The sequence below is a fragment of the Artibeus jamaicensis genome, unplaced genomic scaffold (assembly GCF_021234435.1).
Source record: "Artibeus jamaicensis isolate MK-2021 breed Jamaican fruit bat unplaced genomic scaffold, CSHL_Jam_final contig_332, whole genome shotgun sequence".
Taxonomy (NCBI): domain Eukaryota; kingdom Metazoa; phylum Chordata; class Mammalia; order Chiroptera; family Phyllostomidae; genus Artibeus; species Artibeus jamaicensis.
Genome location: NW_026521788.1, coordinates 19,520,627 through 19,545,736, shown reverse-complemented (window position 1 = coordinate 19,545,736; position 25,110 = coordinate 19,520,627). Strand labels below are relative to the sequence as shown.

Below are 25,110 nucleotides of genomic sequence, written 5' to 3'. Positions count from 1 at the left end.
GCCCCATGCTCCCTGCTCTCATGCCTCTGGTCCTTACGCATGCTGTTTGCTTTGCTTGCTCTTTTGTTCTGCTTTGTTTACAGGGAAAAATCCTACTTACAGTTTAAAATTCATGTCTTTCAAAAATTTTGCTTTAATCTCCTTAAGCTGAGGGACTTTTCTCTATGCTATGAATTACTCTATTTTAATTCCCATATAAATGTTTGTTTCCCCTCCATATCTATAAGCTCTTTATCTTTGCATTCCTAATATACAGCAAACTGTCTATTGTACAAAGAGTAGGAGCCAAACAATATTTTTGAATACATTGTCAAATTAATTAACTGATAGCTTAGAGCCCTCCATTTATATGTTTTTGATCTTTAAAATCCTTAAATATATTTTGTTCTCCTGCCAGAGTTAACACTCATATGTTATTTTTCTACCCACTTGCACAGACTCGTAAGGTCTTCTTCTCCTTCTTTTTTTAATCCCATCTGTGTGTGTCTTCATCAGCTAGGAGCATTTAATGTCTCCTTAACTTGGAAATCTCATGTGAGCTTTTACTTCTGGAGCACTTAAAAAAGACATTAAATAAGTGTCTATCCTTGAGGAGCTGAATTCTTTATACTTCTCCATCCAAAGAAAGCCCCAATCAACACTGTCATTTAATTCCTATTTTGACTTGGTTTAAAATTTTAGGGTAAATAGACAACATAGGAATGTTTGAGTCCATGGTGTTATCAGTTACAATAAACACCATCACAGCCTTCTGTTTAGAAGGCTGCATTCATTAGTTCCCCTTTTGTTTATGTGCCCATTTATTACATTAAATTTATCCTTTGGGATATCCTTTAAGAGAAATTATCTTGCCTTCTTTATTCCCTTCCCTAAATACTCTGTAACCTGCATTTCTTTTCCCCACCAGCTGCCACAATACCTCATTTTGTTGCCTTCACTAAACCTGCCCTGTATCATAGACTTGATCAGGTTACAATTTGGTATCAATGCTCATTAAACATTCTGTAATTGCCTTGGGTAGAGATAATGAACTTAGGCTCAAAAATACATTTGATTTTTTAAATTCTAAAGTCCCTACCCTTACACCATTAAAGTCACCATAATTTACCATTAAATATACATAGTCACCATCATAGTAAAAGAAACAACATTTTTAACTTTAGCCTTTTTAATAATATATGTTCACAAACTTCTTTCTTTCAGAAACTACCTAAATGTTGATCCTGGCATTCTAGATAAAAGAAGTGTATGTTATGTGTATGTCACTTCAGGGGGAATTATGTAATAAGTTTTGGAATACTGATGCAGATAATTTTCTTTAGCTTTTTCTGAATATTTATACTTTGTATTGTTTTCTTCTGAGGAGTTGTGCATCTTATTAAAACAATAATTTATTTATCTTTTCAAAACATTAAATTACTTACCCTCTGAGTTACACTGAGGTAAATGTAGGTAGTGCTATAAAATTATGGAGAATATGAAATTCACTAAGACCACAGCAGGACAAAGACAGTACAGCAAGTGTGATAAATTTAAGGAATAAAATAGTTCTGTACTCTTTTTATAAGTCTCTACCTTTTTCCAAGTACATTCGTCTCCTGATGTGCTACTTACTCAATTTTTATGTTGGGAAAATATCATTACCCCCATTTTTATGGATGGAAAAACAGAAAGTGTAGAAGACTTACCCAGCTCATAGTGCTAATGACAAAGATGAAACTAGAACCCAGATCAGAAATATAAGGCAGAAATCATAGCAAATCCAAAAAACCACGAAGTTTCTATTCTTGGGTAATTAGTGAGTATGAACAACCGGTTGACAACTACTTCTGACTCTCCTCCCTGTGTCTTGTAAATAAGCTGATATCCCCCAAAGCCTGCATAAAGTAGTTGGCAGCCTTTATTTTCAGAAAACAAGGAACTAAAAATACAGTAGCACAGCCATTTATTAACCTCAGGCAACATCATCCTTGGTAGCAGAGTCTTGGGAAAAACGTGATTTGAAAGACGTAGGTTTAGATCTCGGTGCTTTCACCAGCCTCCAAATCTTCTTATACTAAATACCTATTTAGTTAAAATGGAGCTTAGTAATTCCAGCCTTACAACTTCAAAACTTGTTGTGATGATCAAGAAGAAGCTCTGTCTAGAAGCACTGCATAAACTATGTCATTGTACAAATACAAGTCCTTGTCTTTGTATCACAAATGAGGGAAACACTTCCTGTGCAGGAGGGAGTGTGGCCTGACTACTGAGATCGTGCCTTAGCAGTCACACTGACTTAGGTTACAGTGCGAGAAATGCCACCATCCAGCTCTGTCCCTCTGCTTAGGAACTTAGACTCTCTAAACCTCAATTTTTTCATCTTTAAAATGGGGAATAATATTTATCATGAGTTTTTTATAAGAATTACACAAGACAGTATATGTGGAGTATGTAAGCTATTGTTCAGGTCCCTTGAATTACTTTTAATCTAGAGGAACCAGTATAAAGGACACAGGGACAACAACTAAGGGGGGTAGAAATGGGAGGGAAGTGGGGGCATGGGGGAGGGGTGGGCTGGGATGGGAGAAATAAACAAAACTGTACTTGAAAAATAACTAAATAAAAATTTAAAAAAATAAACACTTTATTTATGTTAATGTTTTTAGATTTCCAGAAAAGTTACAAATATAGAAAAGGGAGTTCTTGCCTACTTTTCCCTTGATTCCCTTTATTGTTAATATCTTTGATTTGCCACAATGAACAAACAAACAGTGATGAATTACTGTTAACTAAACTCAGACTTTATTTGGACTTCAGCAATTTATCCATGAGTAATTGGTTTCTTTTCCAGGATCCAATTCGGGGTTCCACATTGCATTTGATTGCCATGTCTCCCCGATATCCTCTGGTCTGTCAGAGTTTAAAAGTCAGTTTCCTTGTTTTTCGTTACCTCAGTAGTCTTGAGGAACGCTACCTAGGGTATCGTGTAGAATGTTCTCCCAGCTGATTTTGTTTATTGTTTTTCTGATGGTTAGACCAGCACTGTGGACTTTTAGAGAGAATAAGAGAGAGATGAAGTGCTCTTCTTGCCACAGTGTACCAAAGGGGACATGATATCCCTGAGACACCACTAATGATGCTAACCTTCACCACTTAGCTGAGGTAGTGCTTATCAGAGGCTTTTACTGTACCCTGAGTGAGTTTTGACTAGCTATCACTTGTGTAGGACTTCTCTTCCCTCTCTTCCTGCTGTTCGGAATGCTTTTCATTTATGGTTACTGAAACTGTCATCCCAGTGAAAACATCTTCTGTGACCACCAAACCAAAACAGCTTTCTCTGCTCAAATCAGTTCCAATGACATTTTACTTTTGTGGGGGATTTTTTTCACAGCATTTATCATTACCTGAAATTGTCTAGTTTCTTTGTTTACCTAGTTTATTGTGTCACTTGGCCTCCTCCCTGTCAAACAAGAACATAAACTTCAGGAGAACAAGGTCCTTGTAGGACTGTTTACAGCTGTACACTCATAATCTACACAAGGGCTAGCACACACTAAGTGCCCAATAACTATTTGTTGAAAAAGTATCAGAGAAAGAAAGATGTAGGATTAAGTTGTGAGTAAGTGAAAGAGTGGAAAATAGTAGAATGGTGGGAGGTTCAATTTAGTATCTGAAGTGAATTGGTTTAGTTTTAATGAGGTTAAATGCCATCATCAGCATCTATGGAAATAGGTAATCAGTATTCTTATAATTCAAATTCTCTTTTAATACACTTAACAACGTGAATGCCAGAGTATTTTTCTGCCTTGTAAGGATATGAGTGACAAATGTAAGATCTACATCGGCACCATCGTGACCTTTATTTGCTAACTGGCTCAGCTTTCCTGTTATAGAACTTTTAATGGAATGTAAAATGGAATGTAAAAATGATTGATGATCTTGATTTTAACTTATAGATGACTTACTAGTGTCTATTATCTTTTCATTTATATTGACAGAAAAATAGAGCTTCTTTGTATAAATCTCCCATAATTCATTGTGAAGCAACTCTCTTTTTATTTTCCTCCTCAGGACTTAAAATCTCCAAATCAGAGGGATGAAATTGCAGGGGCCCGGGCCTCATTGAAGGAGAACTCCCCACTCTTGCATTCAATTTGTTCAGCTTGTTTGGAACATTCTGATGTTGCTTCCCTCAAAGCCAGCAAGGACACAGTTTGCGAAGAAATTCAGAATGCCCTCAATGTAATTTCAAATGCTTCCCAAGGCGTCCAGAACGTGACGGCCCCAGTGGAGTCTCAGGCGGCAACCCTGGGAAGTGCCCTTGATGAGCTTGAGGTAAGTCAAAAGAAAGATAAAATATGACTTGATATCCCACTATGAAAGTAAACAGAAGTGGGACTTCAGATCCACGTGCTGGAGTTTAGAGCATGAGTAGATAAAGGTCCAGTCATCCAATTATACTTACCATTGTGTCGTATCTTGCAATGGATCAATTAGCAGGAAGACCTCTGATTCCTTTACATCTCTGCCCAGGAAGTCAACAAACTTAAATTAGGGATTGTTAATTAGGTTTTAGTGATGACTTTATTTTATACAAATCAACTTATGAAATGTAGAACTTTTTCATTTCACAAATGCTTATTATTGTCACTGTTCTTTGTGCTTGGGATATAATAGATCATTACCCCCATGAAGCTTACATTCTAACAGGGGAATATAGGCAAAAACAAAAAAAATAAAAGCAATAAACATAGATAAGTAAGCTGTATAGAATGTTGCGTTGAGAGAGTGAGATATTATCAAAGGCTTGAGGAAAGCTAGAGGATCAGCAGAGGAGATCTAGAACAAGGGCTCGAAGGCATGTCCCGGTGTTTAGGTGACAGCACCAGAGCTGGGTGGTGGGTGGGGAGCACCAGGGGGTAAGTAGTAGAAGCTGAGGTCAGAGACCCTGTAAAGTTAGGTTATAAAGGGCCCCGTGGGCTTTTAAGGACTTTGGCTTTTACTTCAAGTTAAATGAGATCCATTGTAAGGTTTCAAGCAGAGGAGTGACATGCTGATACTACAGTGACAGTGTGTGGAGCATAGACAAAAGGGAAATGAAAGGAGAAGCTGAAAAATAATTTCCAGACAGCTGAGTGCTCCAGCTCTTTCGGGCAGGAGGCCATTGTAGTAACACAGGTTTACATGCACTGCCTCGTTCCACCTCACATCTTAGTTTGGGCCAGGGTGACATTAGTGAATATTAAGACTGAATTTTGTAAGGAGACCCGACGAGATTCGATAGAATGGATGTGGCATGTGGGAGAAAGGGCGTTGCAGGCTGAGTCCTCCAGGAGCATTCGCCAGATGGAATTTGAGATACAAGGTGTTACTAGGAAGTATTTTGTGTGAAAGGAAGAGAGGAGAAGCAGGACTAAGCAGAGGAAGAAATCTACTTGCGGGCCACACCCACAAAGCCTGGACCAATCAGCAGGGAGCTCTGGAGAGAAGGTTGTTCTTGAGTGTACCCTGTCTGGCAGAAAAGCCAGGCCGGATTCCATGCCTTTTTCAATCACTTGAAGCAGGTCATCCTGCCCAGTGGGATGCAGCCCTCTGCCGCTGAAACAGATTCCGAAAGAACTGATAACTGGGGGCCGGTCTGCTGCCTTCACTCCCCACAGCTGGGCAAGTCCTACCTGGAAGGGGAATGGGCAGTGTACATCTGTGTCTAGCACATATCACTGCGAGGCTTTGTTTTGTTTGGTTTTGGCTTGGCAACTGGTTGGATGAAGTTTCCATCAGCTATCATGGGGACTACTGTGGGTGAAGCTGGTCTTGAGAAGAAACTCAGTTTTCAACATGTTGAGTTTGAGATATTTATCAGACATTCAAGTGTGATGTCAAAGATCATTGGCTACCCAAGTCAGACATGTAGTTGCTTAATGGGGACAACAGTGGATAGTGCTTAAGGATAAGGGTCCTGAAGGCCAAATGTCTGGTTTCTGTCTCAGCTGTGACTCTTACTACCCATGTGGCCTTAGGAAACTTATTTTATTTAACTTTCAGTTTTCTCTCCTATAAAATGGGGATAATAATAGAATATATCTTGTCATATTGTTAGAATCAATGAATTAATAATGCATTTAAAATGCTTAGAGAGTGCCTGGCGCTCAGTAAATTTTAGCTCTCATTATTATGAATGGAAATGACTATTTGGAGGCAGATTCTTCTATAATGAAGAAATCAATGCTACTAAAATGATTAAGTTTTATTAATAACTTAAAAATAAACTAAATGCATATAACATATAATTCCTATGTTGTTCTTAATTTTATTAGTTTCAGGGTAAAAATATTAGATACTTTATTTAAATTTAGAATAAGCTTTTTGTATGCTTTTCTGTTATGTGTTTTTTAAAAAGTACCTTCATTTCTAATCCACTACTATTCAATTTCTAATTATTGGCATCCACATGAAAACTTATTAAATTCTAATTATTGGCATCTATGTGGAAAATTTTGGAACTACTCGTTTAAATAGGGTAGAAGATCAGTGGCAACTGTGTAACAATACCCCATCATCTTTTTGTTTGCTCTGCGTGATGAGCACTCAATGAACTTGCCCTTTAGCTGTGTGCCTTGTCTTCTATCAAGATTGACAACTCCTTATGGGCAAGACTGATTCTTACTAATTTTATATCACTGGTACTAGTAGAATGGCAGGTCCCCTATGAATTAAAAATTAATAGTTTTGATAGCTGAACACTTAACGTGAATTTATCACTTAATTATTAGAGTCCCTATAAGCATTTTTATTTTTTTCACAGAAAATAAAACAGACTTACATAGGTTATGTAATTTGCTTGAGTCAGAAGCCTAGCGAGTGATACTAGCCAGGGTGTGAATCTCATCACTGATTTCTGAAGATATTGTGCTATATTGAATTCTTATAGATAGAACTTAATGTGCTTAATTAAAATTCAACACAATTTATGCTGAGATTCTTAGCCTCTGTGAACCAAATTGTATAATTTCCCAGCTTCTCCTTGAAGAGCAAAGGATTGGACCATAGATCTAGTGCCCCAAGTTTATGACTGCTACCAGGGCAACTGTCTCCTAATTTTCCTATTTTGGGGAGCAAATGAGGCCTGGTATTTCTTAGTCCCTTGGGACCCTAGCATATAGGGCCCAGTTTATACATTCTGTATTCCTAGGATTCTAGAAGACAGAAGATTTCCAAATTGTTCCTCCTCCTGGGACTTCTGTTTTCTCGCTTTAGTTGACAGTGGCTATTACAGGCAAGGAATGGCAGTGGTCAGAGAGGAGGAAGAGAGAGAGGGAGCGAGAGAAATGCAGCGTTGGTGGGAGGGGGCATAGGAGTGGTGGTAGTTGGAGTCACCCCTTCTCAAGCTGTGTGGCTCACTCACTTCTTCACAGCAAGGCAGGAGGGGGTCCCAAAGGTATTTCCCTGAAATCCTAATACCGTCTCAACAACCTTTAATATTCAGTTCCCGTCAAAGCTAGGGATGTCCCAGCTAGTGCAAATGCTTGAATTTTATATCTATTTTTATATTCAAGTTATAAATAGCTGCTGAAGCTGTCTGAACTAGATAAAGCAGAATTTATGAGCATTTAGCCCTTTAAAATGATTTTGTAAATTAAATGGTTGCACTTTTATTTATTTATAGGAAGCAGTATTGGTAAAGGATCCAAAATAACCTTTGCTCTGTCTTGCTTCTGTAAATATAATACTTTGAAATAAATTGTAGTAAATACGCTGTTGGGAGTAAGTCTCATTAAATGTTTATGGTGTGGAAATGTATCAGCCTGCTTACTCAACAGCTATCGTGCGGAAGTTTCATTTACTCTTTCATTCTAGCCCATGCCTGGTCGTGGATATGAAACTTGAGATTTATTGGTGGAGAATATAGAAGTCGAATTAGAATATTTTACACGCTAAATCAATACATTTATTGGAAAGGCTAATATGAATAATAGGGCATTTCTTCTGCATTTGTGTCAGAATGAGAGTTGAAAAGTGTTAAATTGCAGATTAACAGAATTTTGAAAATATCTTTAAGCAAGAGACTTTGCCAGTGAAAATTGCTTTGAAACTCCAAGTTGATCAAGACAATGCTTTCTCTTGTATAGAGAGAAAAAGCAACTGTTGTCACCTGGTCCACAGAATTATCCAGATCATTTTGTGATAAAGATGATAATTGCAAAGGAGTTTCATAGTATCTTCTTATTTTCAAAGAGCTATCATATTTATTTTATTGTCCTTTTTATATATGTATTTATGTATCATCATTCCTATATTTCTTTATTTACTGTTGTATCTCCAACACCTAGGACAATGCTTTTATACCTAGTAAGTGCTAGGTGAATATCACTGAATAAATAAAGGAAGAAAAGAATGAATAGAGGAATGCTGGATGTCATTTTGTGATATTGAGCACAGAGCATTTTCCCTTGTCCCAGTTTTCCAACTGGTAGTATATGTACTTGGGGTGGGTGACTGTACTTTACCGAACTTTTAACTGGAGCATGACGTTACGGTGAGGTAAACCACCAGAAATATATCTAAATGATACATGGCTCAGATTCTTTTCTTTGATAATGGAGCACAAAGAGAAAACATTATTTTCTCATAGTAGCTATCTAGCCTTAGTTTAGGTTCCCTGCAACTGCCAAGGTATGCTGCCTTTTACTAAGAGTAATAATTTGCAGAATATAGTCCTTATATTTTTATGTTTTTATCTGAAGGAGAAACAAGACCCCTACCAAATGGATTATCTATCATTTAGGAGGTAAAGAAGAATAGGAGGCCTTACTAATATCTAAGAGCACTTCAACATAATTTTTTAAAAAATGATTTGGTTTCTAAAAATATAGTAAAATAAAATTTAAATGATGGATAAAATATTTTTAAACACATACAATCCAGTAGCTGACTTAGGAAAATCTGAGGTCAGCCAGATAGCTGAAATCCAGACTAGCAAGCCAGCACCAGCAGCATTATGCTGGGAGATGGGGGGAATTTCTTTTTCATTATGTCCTGTAGCTAGGATTTTGAAAGACCATGAAGCAGGGACAGAAGACAAAGCCTATATACTGCCAACTGGAAAGTCACCTGAGATGCTCTCACAGAGCTGAGAAGCCTTAAATTTGATCACCTCATTGGACGAACAAGACAAATACCAGCCCCTACAGTGGGAGATAGTATGAAGACTTGGCTGGTTTAACCTTGGCTCTGGGTGGCTCAGAAAAAAAAAGAATAGAAAATACCTTGGAAATTTTCTAACAATAAATCTGACCTTATCAAGACATTGGGTCAGAATTTATATTATCTATATAGCCTCTAAAACCCCAGCTGAAAATTAAAAGTTATCCTCTGTTGGCAATATCTCTAAGTCCCTGCCATGGTAAAGTCAGATTTTCTCTGTACTTTACACCCAGTTCACAAGATATTCTCATGCAGTTCCAAGAAAAATGAATTCTAACAAGACGCACAAATAAGCCACCACAAGTGAGACTTTGCAGAAAGAACCAGCTACAGAATCAGATCAGAAAACACTATGAATATTGAATATAAATTATAATAATATGCTTAATACACAATATTCCTTTTTTTATTTACTATGGTATGGGTGGTATTATGAAGAAACAAAAGACTGTTGAAATTTGACTAGGAAGAACTACCTAAAACAAAAAACATAATTATAAAAAAACTCAATGATTAGGTAAAATGGGAGATTAGCAGAGAATTAATGATCTGAAAGATGTATTTGAAGAAGTTTCTTACAATGTGCCACAGAGAGACATTGTTTTTAAACAATATAGTACATTGTTTAAAAAGCAGCTAAGGTACATGTAAGATAGTGTCACAAATTCTAAAATATTCTAATATAAGATTCAGAAGAGAGAAAGTATAAAAAAGATACTAAGAATTTCCTAGAACTGATGGAAGACCCCAAGCTCCATAGCTACCAAGCTCCTAAATTCCTAAGCAAGATATATAAGAAGAAATCCACATACAGATATTGTAGTAAACCTAAAGAACGCCAGAGACAGAAGAATATTTTTAGAAGAAGACATGGGTAATTTATTCTCAGTAAAATGGCAAGGCACTCTCCATACATGGACACACTGAGTAAACAAATACACATGGATAAATTCCTATTGAGAGAAAACCAGAAACAGATTCAAAGACTCCTATACATTGGATGACTGAGAACACATCTATATCAAAACAGGTAGGAAAAGCCAAAACACATTCTCCCCATAATCTTCACCCATAACCTATACCATATAATTGAGTGGGAGCCACCATTTCCTAGCTTCTCCTTGAAGAGCAAAGGACTGGACCATAGATCTAGTGCCCCAAGTTTATGACTGCTACCTGGGCAACTGTCTCCTAATTTGCCTATTTTGAGGAGCAAATGGGGCCTGGTATTTCTTAGTCCCTTGGGACCATAGACAACAAAGAGGCAGTTGTAAACAGGTATGCAAGCATGTCCTTTGACTCTTTTGCTACAAAATGAGCAGGCAATATAGCCCAGCTTCTTCTTGAAAGGGGTTAAACTGTGCGTTTAATGCCCTAACTTTTCCAGCTGCAGACCAGGGTCTGGCTTCTAACTCACCTGTCTCTGGGAGCTGACAGGACAGGTGATCACTAGTCCTCTAGGAGCTTGAACAGTTGGGCAATTTTTACATTTTTCACACTTCTTGGGAATCTGGAATGGAATTTAGTGCTACTTAGTGTTAGTTTAGTTAATTAAGGAGTGCCTTAGTGTGAAATACAAATAAGAAAAAGCATGGAAGAAAACTAAATATGGAGGTGAGGAAGAGACTGTGTAATAGGCGTGGACAATTCACCCTTCATACTGGCTGAAATCCAGCTTAGGAAAGTTTGTTTAAGGCATATTACACAGGACCTCTACATAGAGCAATTTTTGTTTTTTTAATTATTGTTTATTGACCACCCGTATGCACAGTGGACAATTTGTCACTTGATTTGATGTATAGAACTTTGCATGTAACAGGATACGTATCTTTCAAATATCTGTTTTCTTCACAGAAAATGGGTCAAAAGCAGCAATGAAAAGTTTAATAAATTCTGCAAAGTAGATATATTTGGTAGGGGTGGAGGGGTGCCGGGTGGAGGGGAATGAAGGGGGGAATAGAACAATTGTAATGGCATAATCGATAAAATAAAAATTTAAAAAGATTACTATTTATTTTTAAATTTAGTTAATTTCTTCTTTTATCATTACTAACTACTACTTTCTAATTTCTGAAAGTTAATTTTGCTGTTCTTTTATAATATTAAATAAATTTATTTAGTTTATTTTTAGTTTTATGTTTTTGTTTTTCTTCCTTGTTTTAAAATAAATTTATTTATGCTGTTGTATTTTCTCTCAACACCTTGAATTTTTTTAAATTTATTTATTTTAATTGTTGTCCAAGTACAGTTTTCTGTCTTTTACTCCCATCCCAGCTCACTCCCTGAGTAACACCTTGAATTTCAGAGGCAGTACCTTTATTTGCTTATTTTTTTTCAAAATAGGCATTGATTTCAATTTATTTTTTCTTTTTCACTAAGAGTCTTGGGAGGGTGTTTTAAAAGTGTTTTTTGTTTGTTTTTGTCATCCTTCTAAATTAATATTTAGCTTTACAGAATTTTGGTCAAAATGTAGCTTTTAATTTATAATTTTGTTTGGGATTTTCTTTGAAACTCATAGAGAATTTTTTGTGGTTTGCTTAATTTATTTTTAAGTTCCATATATATTTAAAAAATCATGAATAGGCAATTCTCTAAAATTTATTATCTTGAACTTTTTAATTTTAATTAGTAAGTTATATACACCCTTGCTGTTGTTTTCTACCTCATCTGTTGGAAAGAAAGGAGTTGAAGTTTCCTGTATTACAACAGAATTGCATTCCTTTTTCTCCTTGTATTTCTAGTGGTATTTTGTTACATACACTTAGAAACATTATTAGGTTCAGGAATGTTCTTGACCATTATGACTTCCTGATGGACTGCACTTTTCATCATTATAAAGCCTTCCGATTTATCTTGTTTAATGATGTCTACTCTGAATTCTGTTTTGTCTGGTATTAATTATCCTGGCTTTCCATTATCATTTTCCTGGTGTTGCTTTAGTATTAATGTTATTCATTTATGATTAAATTAACCACCTCATAAGGAATGCATGGATCTATTCTTGTAAAATAATCATAAATTACATAAATATGTAAAGAAAACTTTAATGTTCTTGTATGATCTCTCTCAGTTCCATTCTTATTGCTAGAAATAACTGCTATTAAGGATTTGCTGTATATTTTCCAGACCCTCTTTTAGGCAAAAACACATTTTTCCCCTTTATTGTTTTTCTCTTCTGAAACTCCTGCTATGATAGATGTTGACCTGTTTGGTTGAGTCCCCTGGTTTTTTATTTTTTTCTTATACTTTACATATTCTGGTCATTTTCCTTTCTGGGAGAATTCTTTGTCTTTGTTTTCTTGTCACTGATTTTTTTGTTAGGTGTGTTCATTCTGCTCTACGGGTCTTCAGTTGTGTAGTTTTTGGTTCTGCACTATAATTTTTAATTTCCAAGAACACCATGGTTTAACTGTGGAGATTCTTTTTATAGGTATACACTTGAGGATGTTAATTATAGTAATTATATCTCCTTAAGAGTTTAGTTCTCTCTATTGAACTTGAAGCCTCTCTTTAATTCTGTTAGTGTTATTTCAAATGTTTGGTGATTAACCACTTGAATAAGAATCACTCTGGGTGCTAGTGAAAGTGAAGATGACTCTTCATAGAGTCGAACAATGGGGTCCTGAATCTTTTTTAAGAAATATGCTTCCCAGGTGACCCTTATACACTCTAAACATTGAGACCATTCCTCTACTGGGGCTGTCCAACCTGGGCCTGCAGGCTGCATGCAGCCCAGGATGGCTATGAATGGGGCCCAACACAAAGTCGTAAATTTACTTAAAATATTATAAGATTTTTGTTGTGATTACATGTCACACTGTATTTAATGTGTGGCTCAAGACAACTCTTCTTCCAGTGTGGCCCAGAGACGCCAAAAGGTTGGACACCCCTGACTGTACAGTATTAGTAGCTACATGTAATATCCTTGTAGTCATCGTAAATCTTCGTTGTAAGAGTGCTAGGTCAAGTTTTCATTAGAATAGGAAGGAGAGTTAGAGATGTAGGTGCTCCTCTAGACCAAGAAAGGGATTTCGCGTACTGGAGTGGAGCTCCTTGTCCTTTGTGGTGGGCATTTCTGAACTTGTCTATGAGCTACTTTGGGTTCTAATGTTACAACTCCCATGGGGCTTCTTAATCTGAAGTTCATGGGGATCCATATATAGAATCCAGGTATCTGTGGACTTTGGTAGGAAACTATTAGATCTTTCTTTCAAAATTCAATCTAAAATTTAGCATTTTGTTTAATTATTAATATAGGTGAAAAAACCCCAGTAGTGCTGACAATACTTAAGATTTTGTTACTAGTAGAAATAACAGATATTTTTATACCATATTTTAGGTCAAAGCATCATGTATGTCTGCTACTATTATGCTATTAATAGCTATTATAGATTAGATCTACTCCTAGATCTCATTATTTCATGTATTAATAATATGAGAAATGAAAAATATTTTTATAACTATTAATGGAATTAGTTTCCTTTTGAATGTGTCCTTTATTTTATGCATTAGAATAATTATTTTTTAAAAAATATTTTATTTATTTTATTTTTCAAGAGAGGGGAAGGGAAGGAGAAAGAGTGGGAGAGAAATATCAATGGGTTGCCTCTCGTGTGTCCCCTGGTGGGAACTGGCCTGCAACCCAGGCATGTGCCCTGACTGGGAATTGAACCTCGATACTCTGGTGTGCAGGCCTGCGCTCAATCCACTTGAGCTACGCCAGCCAGGGCTTAGAATAATTATTTTGAGAGCAGGTTTTAGTTTTCACCAGATTTCGAGGGGAGTCCAGGACACAATAAAACTTAAAGACCTCAGTCTGCCTAACTTGTGACTCTAATCTAGGCCAATTGCTGAGTCATTTTTTTGTTCTGAGAGTAGGTTCCTTTAGTTACTTACTAAAAAGTATGTTTAATTCCTAAAGCCTCTGATTCTATGGTCATGTTGGAAAGTGTGAGGTGTTTTTTTTTAAGTCTTTTTTCCTTAAGTGGAATTTTCCTTAAGTTTTAGCATTAGCTTGTTTTTTCTCTTCTTTCTCCCTCCGTTCTTTTCTTTCTTACCATTCACCTTCCACATTTTCCCTTTTTATCTCCTCTTTTATTACTTTTCCTTTTAATTTTTATTGAGAAGTTAATATGTTTTAATATAGTAAAATATAAAATGATATATTTACAAATTTAAATGATCCAATGATATCCAGTAAGGTTTGGGGAAATAAAGTTAAAAGTAACATCTCCTGCCAACCCAGAAAATCTTTTCACAAAAGTAGAAGATAAAGAAAAGCTTTATTATTGAGTCAGCATTAAACCAGAATGTGATATGAATCACAGGCAATCTGTTAAAGATATTGCAGATACAAAAAGAAATCTCACCATTTTAGCCCTGGCTGGTGTAGCTCAGTGGATTGAGCGTGGACCTGCAAACCAGACAATCTCGGTTCGATTCCCAGTCAGGGCACATACCCAGGTTGCAGGCTGGTTCCCTGCAGGCCAATTCCCAGCAGGGGATGCATGAAAGGCAACCATACATTGATGTTTCTCTCCCTCTCATCTTCCCTTCCCCTCTAAAGATAAATAAGTAAAATTAAAAAAAAATTTATTAAAAAAAAGAAATCTCACCATTTTATAGAGCTAAGCAGATAAAACCCATCACATACATGTCATCAAGATAATAAACAAGTCAAAATAAAAAAGAGGACTTGGAGTACCTTTTGCATACATAGTTCATCCTAAGTTAACTTGGTAGTTGAAATGACATTCTATGTTAGCTAATTGCCTTTATTCACAGGAAAATTAAACTTATTATATCTTTATGACAGAAGTAGGTTTGCAACTTGAAGCCAAGTACCCATAGAAGTTAGGCTTCTACCCTCCCTTGGAAAGGGGAGACAGAGTTATCATCTTCCTTGATGATTACATTTCAAAGGCATGACTCTCAGCTCCTTGAGAACGATATTCCTGGGTGGAAAAGATGGTAAGAAACTGCTTTGGCTTTTAAAAAGATTTACATACCTTCCAAAGGGACAGAAGAAAAATTACAATGACAAGTTTTCTAAAATAAATAATGAAAGAAAGGGTTGGGGAAGTGTCATTCTTTTCTGCCCTAGAAAATGTTTTTCTTTTTTGCAGATTTATATTTATCTTTACTTTTCCCCAGAAACAAGCATTTAAATTTTATCCTTTGGGTATTTTTTCAGAGGTGGTCTCTGTATATACAAGTGAGGTTATAATTGAAGGATAAATTCCTGGCATAGTACCCGTTTTATAAATGCTCGTTAAATCAGAAATGGTTCAGGCTCTATTCTCAAGGCTCTTATAATCTAGCAAGGAGCAGTCAAGGAAGGCTTTAGGAAAGAGAGCTGACCTGGTTCTCAAGAGATGGGCAGAATTTTGCCGGGACATTTAATGAATTTTCAGTTATCTAAAAGGGGTTTTATAAACTTCAATGTCTGAACAAACATAAGCATTTGCAGTTTGGGTGTATGGGGCTTCTCTAATAAGTCCTTGTGTTTTTACATGGGCTGGAGGACAACTCCACACAGGGACACACCATTAAGGATGAATAGCAAAACAGAATTGGGCTTAGTCATCCTTGGAACTATCAGTAAATCAGTGTACTTTGTTTAGTTCCAGAGCTTATAAATTCAGCTTTCTTATTAGTTGTAATCAAGTCATTTCATAGTTCATACTTTTCTGGGAAAAACTCTGTTAAGTCTTAGAGATTTGCTTTAAAATTTCCTTTTAATAAAAGCTTGTTTCCTTCTTAGGGAATTTCATTCCTAAGTTCATATTTTCCTCTTTTAAAGAGAAGGCTAATGTTGCTCCTTCTCTGCAGTAATGAAATTGGAATTCCCAGCTGATGCTGCTGAACACTGCACTGTCCTGTCTACAGCAGGAGAATGGTAGACGATCTGGCTTGAAAACCAAATTTGGAAGAACCATTCTGAATGCCAAACTGCAAGAAATGTGAACTGTATTAAGCAAGAAATATTTGATTATGGAAAGGAGAAAATCAAATAGATATTATAGAAAGATTAATCAGACATGATATGCAGACTATTTGGCAGGTTTAGATGGATGGAGGCAAGAAGAATCAAAGGTTTCTGTAATATTTCCTGTAAGAGATAATAAGGACTAAAAGTAGGGTGGTTGAAATGAAGAGAAAAGAGGTAGACGTAAAGAGGGGAGAATTGACCATTGTAGTGACTAGGCCGGGTAAGAAAAGGGAAGTGGCTCATGATGGCTTAGACATAAAATAGGCCTGTGCTTGGAAGAATGGTGGTGTCTACCCTCAATAGGAAAATGACCTGAGTTGGGAGAAGGAGTTCTGATATGAAGCAAAGGAGACAACAGTAAAAAGATTATTGTAAGCTTCTGAGCACTGAAAACTATTTTTGGAATTTTCTGAGGGGAAATCACTTGAACACAATTGACTGTTTCTATAATTTTCCTTGAATATTAGTTAACATTCAAAGTCCAGAAGGTTATCTGCTGCTAGCTTTATTTAAGTAGAAATATCTGTGGTTCCCTGATATATTTGTAGATATGATTAGTAATTGGATTATCACAAAGCCTTCAGAATATTATATTTACCATGTAACATGATCCATTAGGGGCATTTTGTTTGTGTCATATGTAGTAAACTTTATATCTAGCACAGTCAATCCATTGGACAAAACACTTTGTTGAAAATGAATTGGTGCTTATTTGAGAAATGTCCTAGGAATAAGCTGAAATCAAGAAAAGTGATGCATCCTATTAGAGTATTAATCTATTTCTTACATTTAAAACATTTAGTAAAATATAATTTTATTGGTGTTTAGTCCTGCAACTTTCAGCTTTAATTGAGAGGAATTTCTTTTGCTCTAATCAAAGTATGGAGGGAAGAACTTTAGAATTCTTTGTTTTTAGGACACAGTTCGATAAAATTTGGTTAGCGCCATGCTCTGCTCCTTAGGATGCTGATTATGTTCTATAATGGAAACCGCTGTTCAGTGGCCATGCTATTCCTGGAACTTGGCACCTGTAGCTTTTCTTAGTAGATGGTGTTCACTGCCAAGTTGAAGATTTAGGGTTGACACAGATCTACCATTTACAAACTTTATTTTTCATTTTAGTATTTATAGCAGATTTAGAAAAGTAAGAGAGGTGTCAGGCAATTATATTTTGAAACCTTATTAAAGTTTATGTTGTAAGTAGAATTTTAAAACTTGTTCTCTAAGAATAGTTCAAAAGGAAAAAAGCAGTATTTTAAAATCCTAAACAGAAACTTTTTGTTGAAGATACTATTGATTGTGAAGAAAATATTGCCAATGTACTAGTTTTTATAGTAAGAATCTTTAGTGATTAAAAGAAATGCAAAAATTTCTCATGTTTTCTCTTACAAATCTGGGGTGTATTCACGGGCATACAACCTGTGCCTGGAGCCCCTTGGCTAAAAGGGCCTCATGTTTGGTTTCATTATCTGAAGGAGCTGTCTTGAAATTCTGACTAGGTTTTAAACAAGGGGCCCTACACTTCCATTTTGCACTGAAACCTCACATTATGTAGCTGGTCCTGCCTAAATCTTTTGGCTACTTTCAAATTGCCTTGCACTCTCCTTAGTTCCCATCACCAAATCTCAGCTCACTATTAACATATGAAATCCAAAATAGAATTACAATTAAAGTGAAATTTGCTAAACTAGGTTAATTAGTGATATCTAAGTAGTTTGGACTAAGTGCAAGTTATATGTTCACAAAATCCTAGCTTTGTTAGTCACAAATGACCACTTGAAGTTAAATGAATAATACAGCAGAGAGGATTTATAATAGCAAAGACCAAAAACCCTAGAGCACAGGGAAAAAATGAAAAGCAATGAATAGACATGAGGTGACTGCCAACACTCTCTGACTCTTGTCCAAGCCTTCTATAAGCCAATCAAATGGCATATGTCATGTCCTGCAGATGGAAGAGCAGCCTGAGCAAATGCATACAGCACAGATGCATGGATCTGTCTTGCAGCTGTGGGAGGTCATATTTGTTAAGCTGCCTGCCAGTAGCCATGAGTTTTGAAGGTTAGTGACCTTGTGGGAGGAAGATTAATCTTATTTGCTTCCCATGGAAACCATGCTGTCTCTAATAAGCATAGTGGCTTCTTCAGTGCATAGAATGAGTCTAACCATATTTTTCTTCTCACATTTCTATCTTAATCATGTGAATATTGGGCTAGTATATGAGGTCAGTGTTACAGAGAAGGAGGAAGGCCAGAGGCACTGTGTGAATTATGATGATGGATGAGGCTGTGTAACAAATAGATAAAGCCATCAGGTGAGTGACTCCAGAGAGTGAGAGAGCATCAGTTGAGGCCAACTGACCTCTTGACGAAAAATAGATGAGGTGCATCATACCGAAACACCTTAAACTGAAGATGGTGAGAGCAGACTTTTATCTGACATTTTCAGATGGGAAAGAATTTCTAAGTATGTATATTCTAAACTTCAACATAGGGATTAAAATATTTGTAATTAGGTGTAATGTGTATGGTGTTCATGTTACAGTTATCATGGACTGTAAACTGTACACATGACTGTCTTTTCGGCTTGGGCAGATTAGTGAGGAAAGGAAAATAGACTGAGCATTATTATCTGAGCTTTCTTGGGGGAGCATCAAAATGCTTTGCTTACTTTAAAAGTGCCCTTAAAGTGGGATGGTGAATGCTTTACTCTTTGCATCAATAGAAAGAGTTCCCATTTCTTTTTTAGCCAATCAATTTTTATTAAATAATTTTTATTATTCTATTACAGTCACCTCAATTTTTCCCTCCTCCATCCATCCCAGCCCTTGCTACCACGGTCAGTTCCCACACTGTTGTCCATGTCTGTGGGGGACTAGACAAAGGACATGTATGAATGACCCATTTCCTTTTGATTCATGTATTTCCCGAGAATATTTTGAAATTTCCACATACTTTTTTTCATCAGCTCTTCAGATATGGAAATAGCTGCCATGACCACAATTAAGTTAAATTGAAAACTCTATAAATGTAATAATTCCTCTTCCAGAGTACAGAGAAAGAATCCTGTTCATTTTTACCCCAATTGGTTTTCATTGGCACCTGATACTTTTTTCCCACTAAGCATTCTATGTACCCCTGCAAGTCTTTTGAGATGAGGCACTCCTTCCAAGCTCTGATTTTGGTTTCTCACATTTCTCACATATTCAATTACTTTCTTCTTTGTATGCAAGGAAAAGGGACAAAGAGTCCTTACCACAGTTTTGCTTTGCAGTCATGATGGAAAACTAGTATTTTATGGCATCTTGATTAGAGAAGTCTGAAATGGAGTCCAATGATGAAATTTCCCTTCATGGCACTATGTGCTAATTAAAGTATAGAGTTTATGTTCTTTAATTGCCTGTCCCACTACATAAGATCATTATCTAACTGAAAAATAGTCTGGATATGTAGATGCATTTTTAACACTACTTTTCTTTTAAATGTTGTTTGTACCCATTTACCAAAGCTATGAGACTACTGTAGCTTGCAGAAAGGGATGTTAGACACCTGTAGCTTATAAAATTATTTAAAACAGTTGCCTTTAAAAATCTTTATTGCTAAAAGCTAGATTTGGGGGGCTGGATTGTCAAGAACTTTTATAATCATCCCTTTACTACCTAAAAGTTTTGCTGAATCATTAAGCACAGCATCACGTTGATTTAATTATTGCTAGTGTGCCCAACACGAAAGGTTTCATGAAATTGCTGCTTCTCCTTTTCTATCTTTCTTCTCAATTTCTCTGCTTTTCTCTCTTCTCCTGCCCCACTTTCCATTCTCCTTAGTCCCCATCTCAACCACCTGCCCATCCTTTCCCTTCCCCCTTTACCTTTTGTGCATTCCCTTGCACCCCCTTTCTTCTCTTGTCTTTGTCCTCCTTGTATTTTACACATTCTTTTTCCTTATTAGAGTAAGAAAACTATATCAGGCCGATTAAGCATGAAGGGAAAAAGTATGGCTTTTAGTAAAAATCTCCAAAAGATCAAATAATAGCAGAAGGAGTGATCTTGGTTTCACAATTTTCTGAGCAGTTTTTGAGTATGTCATTATGTAGCTAGTAAAGTAAAAATCCTGAACAGTGGTAAGGACATAATCAATTTATTTTTTCCTTCAGGTATTCTTAATTTGGAAAGAACATTAAACCAATGACAGGCATTTCTAATTATACATCTTAACTCTATTATGAATAACACCAGCAATATCCTTGAATACAAAAAGGAGAGGGATATGAAATGAAGCATAATGAATTGAACTGTGGAACAGCGACTGTTGTCTTAGATGGTCCTTCCCATCTTTCCTTTTAGAATTCTTTTTTTTCTCAGGGTGTCTGTTCCTTCTTCTCCTACTAATACCTGTATTCTAGCAACCTAAGACAGACTTCTTACCTTTTCTCAGAGTGATACATATTCTGTGGAGCTGCCTCCTTTTCTTAACTAACTTATTCCCAACTAGTAATCAGGAAAGGACCTGGTAAAGTTAGGCTTAATGACTGACCACAGCAAAAAATTCTATGCTGCCCCAGTAGTTTCTCCAAAGATAAGCACCAGTTTAGGGAAATAATGCTTTTGATCTCAACCATTCAACTGCTTTTGCAATACATATAGAAACCCCCAGTGGTTTTATTTGGGGGGTAATTCTTCTAAGCACCAAATGATGATAGAGGGATACTGATTTCTTCCCCCTAAACAGAGGGGACATCACTACCTTTTACCTAGTGAAACCCAGCTAAGAGGCTATCATAATAGAAGAATCTCATGTTGTAGAAAATAAAATGGAGAGCAGTTTGTAAAACTGTGTGGTGTCATACAGTAGCCAATTGTCACAATTAGCTATTTGAATTTAAGTTTAAATAAGTTGCAACTAAGTAAAATTACCATGTGATCTCATATAGAGTTACTCTCATATAGAGTAATCTGATGAACAGAATAAACTAACAAGCAAAAAAGAACCAGAGACATGGAGACATGGAGCAGACTGACAGCTGTAAGAGAGGAGGGGGGAGAGGGGAATGGTGGAAAGAAGGGGTAGGGATTTGTCAAAGAACATGTATGAATGACCATGGGCATGGCTAACAGAGACTGTGGGGGTGGGTGGGCTGCGTGGAGGAGGGCAAAGCGGGGGGAATTGGGACAACTATAAGAGAATGACAATTAAAAAAAGTAAAATTAAAAATTCAGTTCTTCAGTCGTATTAGCCACAGTTTAAGTGTTTAACAGTTACATGTAGCTAGTGGCTACTGTATTGGCCAATGTAGATACAGAAAGTTTTCATCATCACAGAAAGTTCTTTTGGACAGCACTCTAGAGGATCAGCGAAAACAGTTTCATCCCAATTTCTGTCAAGACTATGGTTTTTATAAAGAATCTAAAGTGCTTATTTTGTGGCACTAAGTGAATGCATTCTAAATATAAGTTTTCGAACACAATAACTAGAGCATTTTTTTCTTTAATCCCAGTTAACTAGAAAAATTACTTAGAAACATTGAGTTAACATATTTTTAATTATGTACTCAACTCCAGGAAAAGAGCAGATTCTTTTTTCATGCCAAGAATATCTTTGCTGGTTGTAACTTCAAAATATTCATAATATCATCTCTATAATCTTTGAATAGCAGTACTTTAGAAAACATGAGGAAGGAGTTAGGGACGACATCAAATGCATGTGAAGAATGCTGTTAGTACAAGAAACAAAGTGTTTGCCGCCAGCAACTTGGGGGAAGAGTCTGAGATATACAAAGAAAACCCGGAGGAAGATGTCGAATTGAAGGAAATATTGCATGGAGGGACATCCGCCAAGATGGAGGCGTAGGTGGAAGCACTGTACCTTCTTGCACAACCAAGTTTAAAAACAACAAAGTTTTAACGACAAAAACTCAGCCAAACAACAGAAAATTGAACTATATGAAAGTCTGACAACAACGAACCCTTCAGCCAAACCAATAAACTGGTGAAGGAGAGAGCAGTGAGATGGACCTCGCAGGCCCCATGGGCGGGAAGTGGCAGAGGGGACTGCTATTGTCACTCTCTGACCCCGCCCCCATATACAGCATCACAACCAGTGAACTGGGTGGCCCCACCTTGGTGAACATCTAAGGCTCTGCTCCTTATACATAACAAGCATGATCAGCTCAAAACATGGCTCAAGAACAACTCAGAGCCCCAAAGCCAATAAATCTAAGCAATGAAGAAATAGCCAAACTTTCAGATGCACAGTTCAAAACGCTGGTGATCAGGATGCTCACAGAACTGGTTGATTTTAGTCACAAATGAGAGGAACATATGAAGGCTAAACTAATTGAAATGAAGGGAAATGCACAGGAAACCAATAGTAATGGAAAGGAAACTGGGACTCAAATCAATGGAGTGGACCAGAAGGAGGAAAAAAATGACTAAACAGAAAAGGATGAAGAAACAAGAATTCAAAAAAATGAGAGGCTTAGGAACCTTCAGGACATCTTTAAATGTTCCAACATCTGAATTATAGGGGTACCAGAAAGGGAAAAGGTACAGCCACGGGTGGAAAACTTATTTGGACAAATAATAAAGGAAAACTTCCCCAATCTGCCAAAGGAAATAGACTTCCAGGAAATGAAGGAAGCTCAGAGAGTCCCAAAGAAGTTGGACCCAAGAAGGAACACACCAAGGCACATCATAATTACATTAGCCAAGATTAAAATGAAGGAGAGAATTCTAGAAGCAGCAAGAGATAAGGGGACAGTCACCTACAAAGGAGTTCCCATCAAACTGTCAGCTGATTTCTCAAAAGAGACCTTCCAGGCAAGAAGGGGCTGGAGAAAAGTATTCCAAGTCATGAAATCCAAAGACCTACATTCAAGATTGGTCTATCCAGCAAAGCTTTCATTTAGAATGGAAGGGCAGATAAAGTGCTTCTCAGATAAGATCAAATTCAAGAAGTTCATCATCACCAAGCCCTTATTATATGAAATGTTAAAGGGACTTGCCTAAGAAAAAGAAGATAAAAAAGATGAACAGTGAAAGGACAGTAAACTCATAGTTATTAACAACTACCCCTAAAATAAAAGCAAACCAAGAGGACAGCTAGATCAGGAGCAGAACCATAGAAATGAAGATCACATGGAAGTTTAGCAACAGAGGAGTGGGAGAAGGAGAAGGGGGGAGAAGGTACAGAAAATAAATAGCATAGATGGTAGGTAGAAAATAGATGGGGGGGCAAGAATAGTAGGGGAAATAGAGAATCTAAAGAACTTGAGACATGTGGTCATAAACTAAAGGGGGGAATGATGGGGGAGGGGTGTGCAGGGTGGAGGGGAATGAAGGGGGGAATAGAACAACTCTAATGGCATAATCAATAAAATATATTAAAAAAGAATGCTGTTAGTAAGAAACCATTGCCATCTAGCAGTCATATCTTCAGTCACTATTTTTCAAGGGATCAGAGGGAAGACACAACTTTGAGGGCTTTACAGTTATTAGGTATGACTGTGCTGCATTCCCTATGCTCTATTATGTACAATCCCTGTGAATCCAAAGCTTGTACTTAGCCTGCTGTTTCTCCCAAAGACATAATTATAGACAGAAATAAAGGTAGAATCAAATAAAAATAGGGCACAACTGGGATTATTTATTTCTCCTGTTGTCCCATTTGTATCTCTTCTCTCCTGTGCCAATGAGCTGTTTTCTGGGAGAACTCCATAGGCATAAGGACTGCTGTAAACCTTAGAAGTGGCAGGAACTATTCAAACATTTGTTTATATTTTGCAGTTTTGTATTCAGTTGGGTTTGCAATCAGCAGAACTCATGGATGTAGAAGGTAGGACACCCATGGTGTTACTGAGAGAATTAAGAATATTGGAGTACGCTATATTTTTAGTGATGTTATTGCACATAAAAATCATCTGTATTTTCTCTAAGTTCATTGTAGAAAGAGTAAATCATCCTTGCTTATATATTTTTGGGTTTTTTTTTTACACATAGCTTAAAAACATACCATGAGCAGAGATAAAACAAACCTGTAAACATATATTTTCAAATAGGTAATAACAAAGACTCCACTTGCTTCTTCATTAAATACATTGCCTCAGCAATATTCTAGTAAGAAGATGTACTAAGATTCATTCAATATTATATTTAATATTACAAGAAAATCAACATCTTCTTGGAAGTGTTTGTGCTACAATTATTTTATTGTTTTTGATTTTGTTTTATTTTTTAATGAAATTTAGTGGGGTGACATTGATTAAAAACATCATTTAGGTCTCAAGTGTACACTTCTATGATACCAGATTGGTACACTGCACTGTGTGCCCCGCAACTAAAGTCAAACCATCTTCCATTACCATATATTAGGCTCCCTCCACCTCCCACTGCCCCCAACCCCTTCCCTCTAGCAACCACCACATTGCTGTCTGTGTCCAAGAGTTTCAGTTTCACATCCTAAATATGAGTGAAATCACATGGTTTTTATCTTTTTCTGACTTATTTCATTCCATGTAATATTCTCAAAGTCCATCCATATTGTCACAAATGGCAGTATTTCATCTTTTTTTATGACCAAGTAACATTTTTTATGACCAAGTAGTATTCCAACATCTTTATTCAATCCTCTCTCAAAGGACACTTTGGTTGTCTCCTTGTCTTGGCCATTGTGAATAAGGCTGCAATGAACATAGGGGTGCACATATCTTTGTGAATATATGTTTTCAGGTTTTATGGGATTGATACATAGAAGAAGGATTGCTGGGTCATATGGTATCTCTATTCTTAATATTTTTAGCAACCTCCATATTGCTTTCCATGGTGGCTATATCAGTTTACATTTCCACCAGCAGTGAATGAGGGTTCCCTTTTTCTCCCCAACCTCTCCAGTACTTCTTGTAACTTGCCTTGTGGATAATAACCATTCTAACAGACCTGC

The 25,110-nt window shown here is 36.6% G+C and overlaps 1 protein-coding gene across 6 annotated transcripts in view; it reads left to right on the top strand.

Annotated features, from left to right (window-relative positions):
• The window catches only part of CTNNA3 (catenin alpha 3), a 1,563,160-nt gene that overhangs the window by 425,164 nt on the left and 1,112,886 nt on the right, over positions 1-25,110 (top strand). For all 6 annotated transcript variants that reach the window (XM_053663824.1, XM_053663825.1, XM_053663823.1 and 3 more), the window contains one exon: positions 4,054-4,317. In XM_053663824.1, the coding sequence (XP_053519799.1) occupies positions 4,054-4,317 (264 nt within the window). The remainder of the gene's footprint in view (positions 1-4,053; positions 4,318-25,110) is intronic.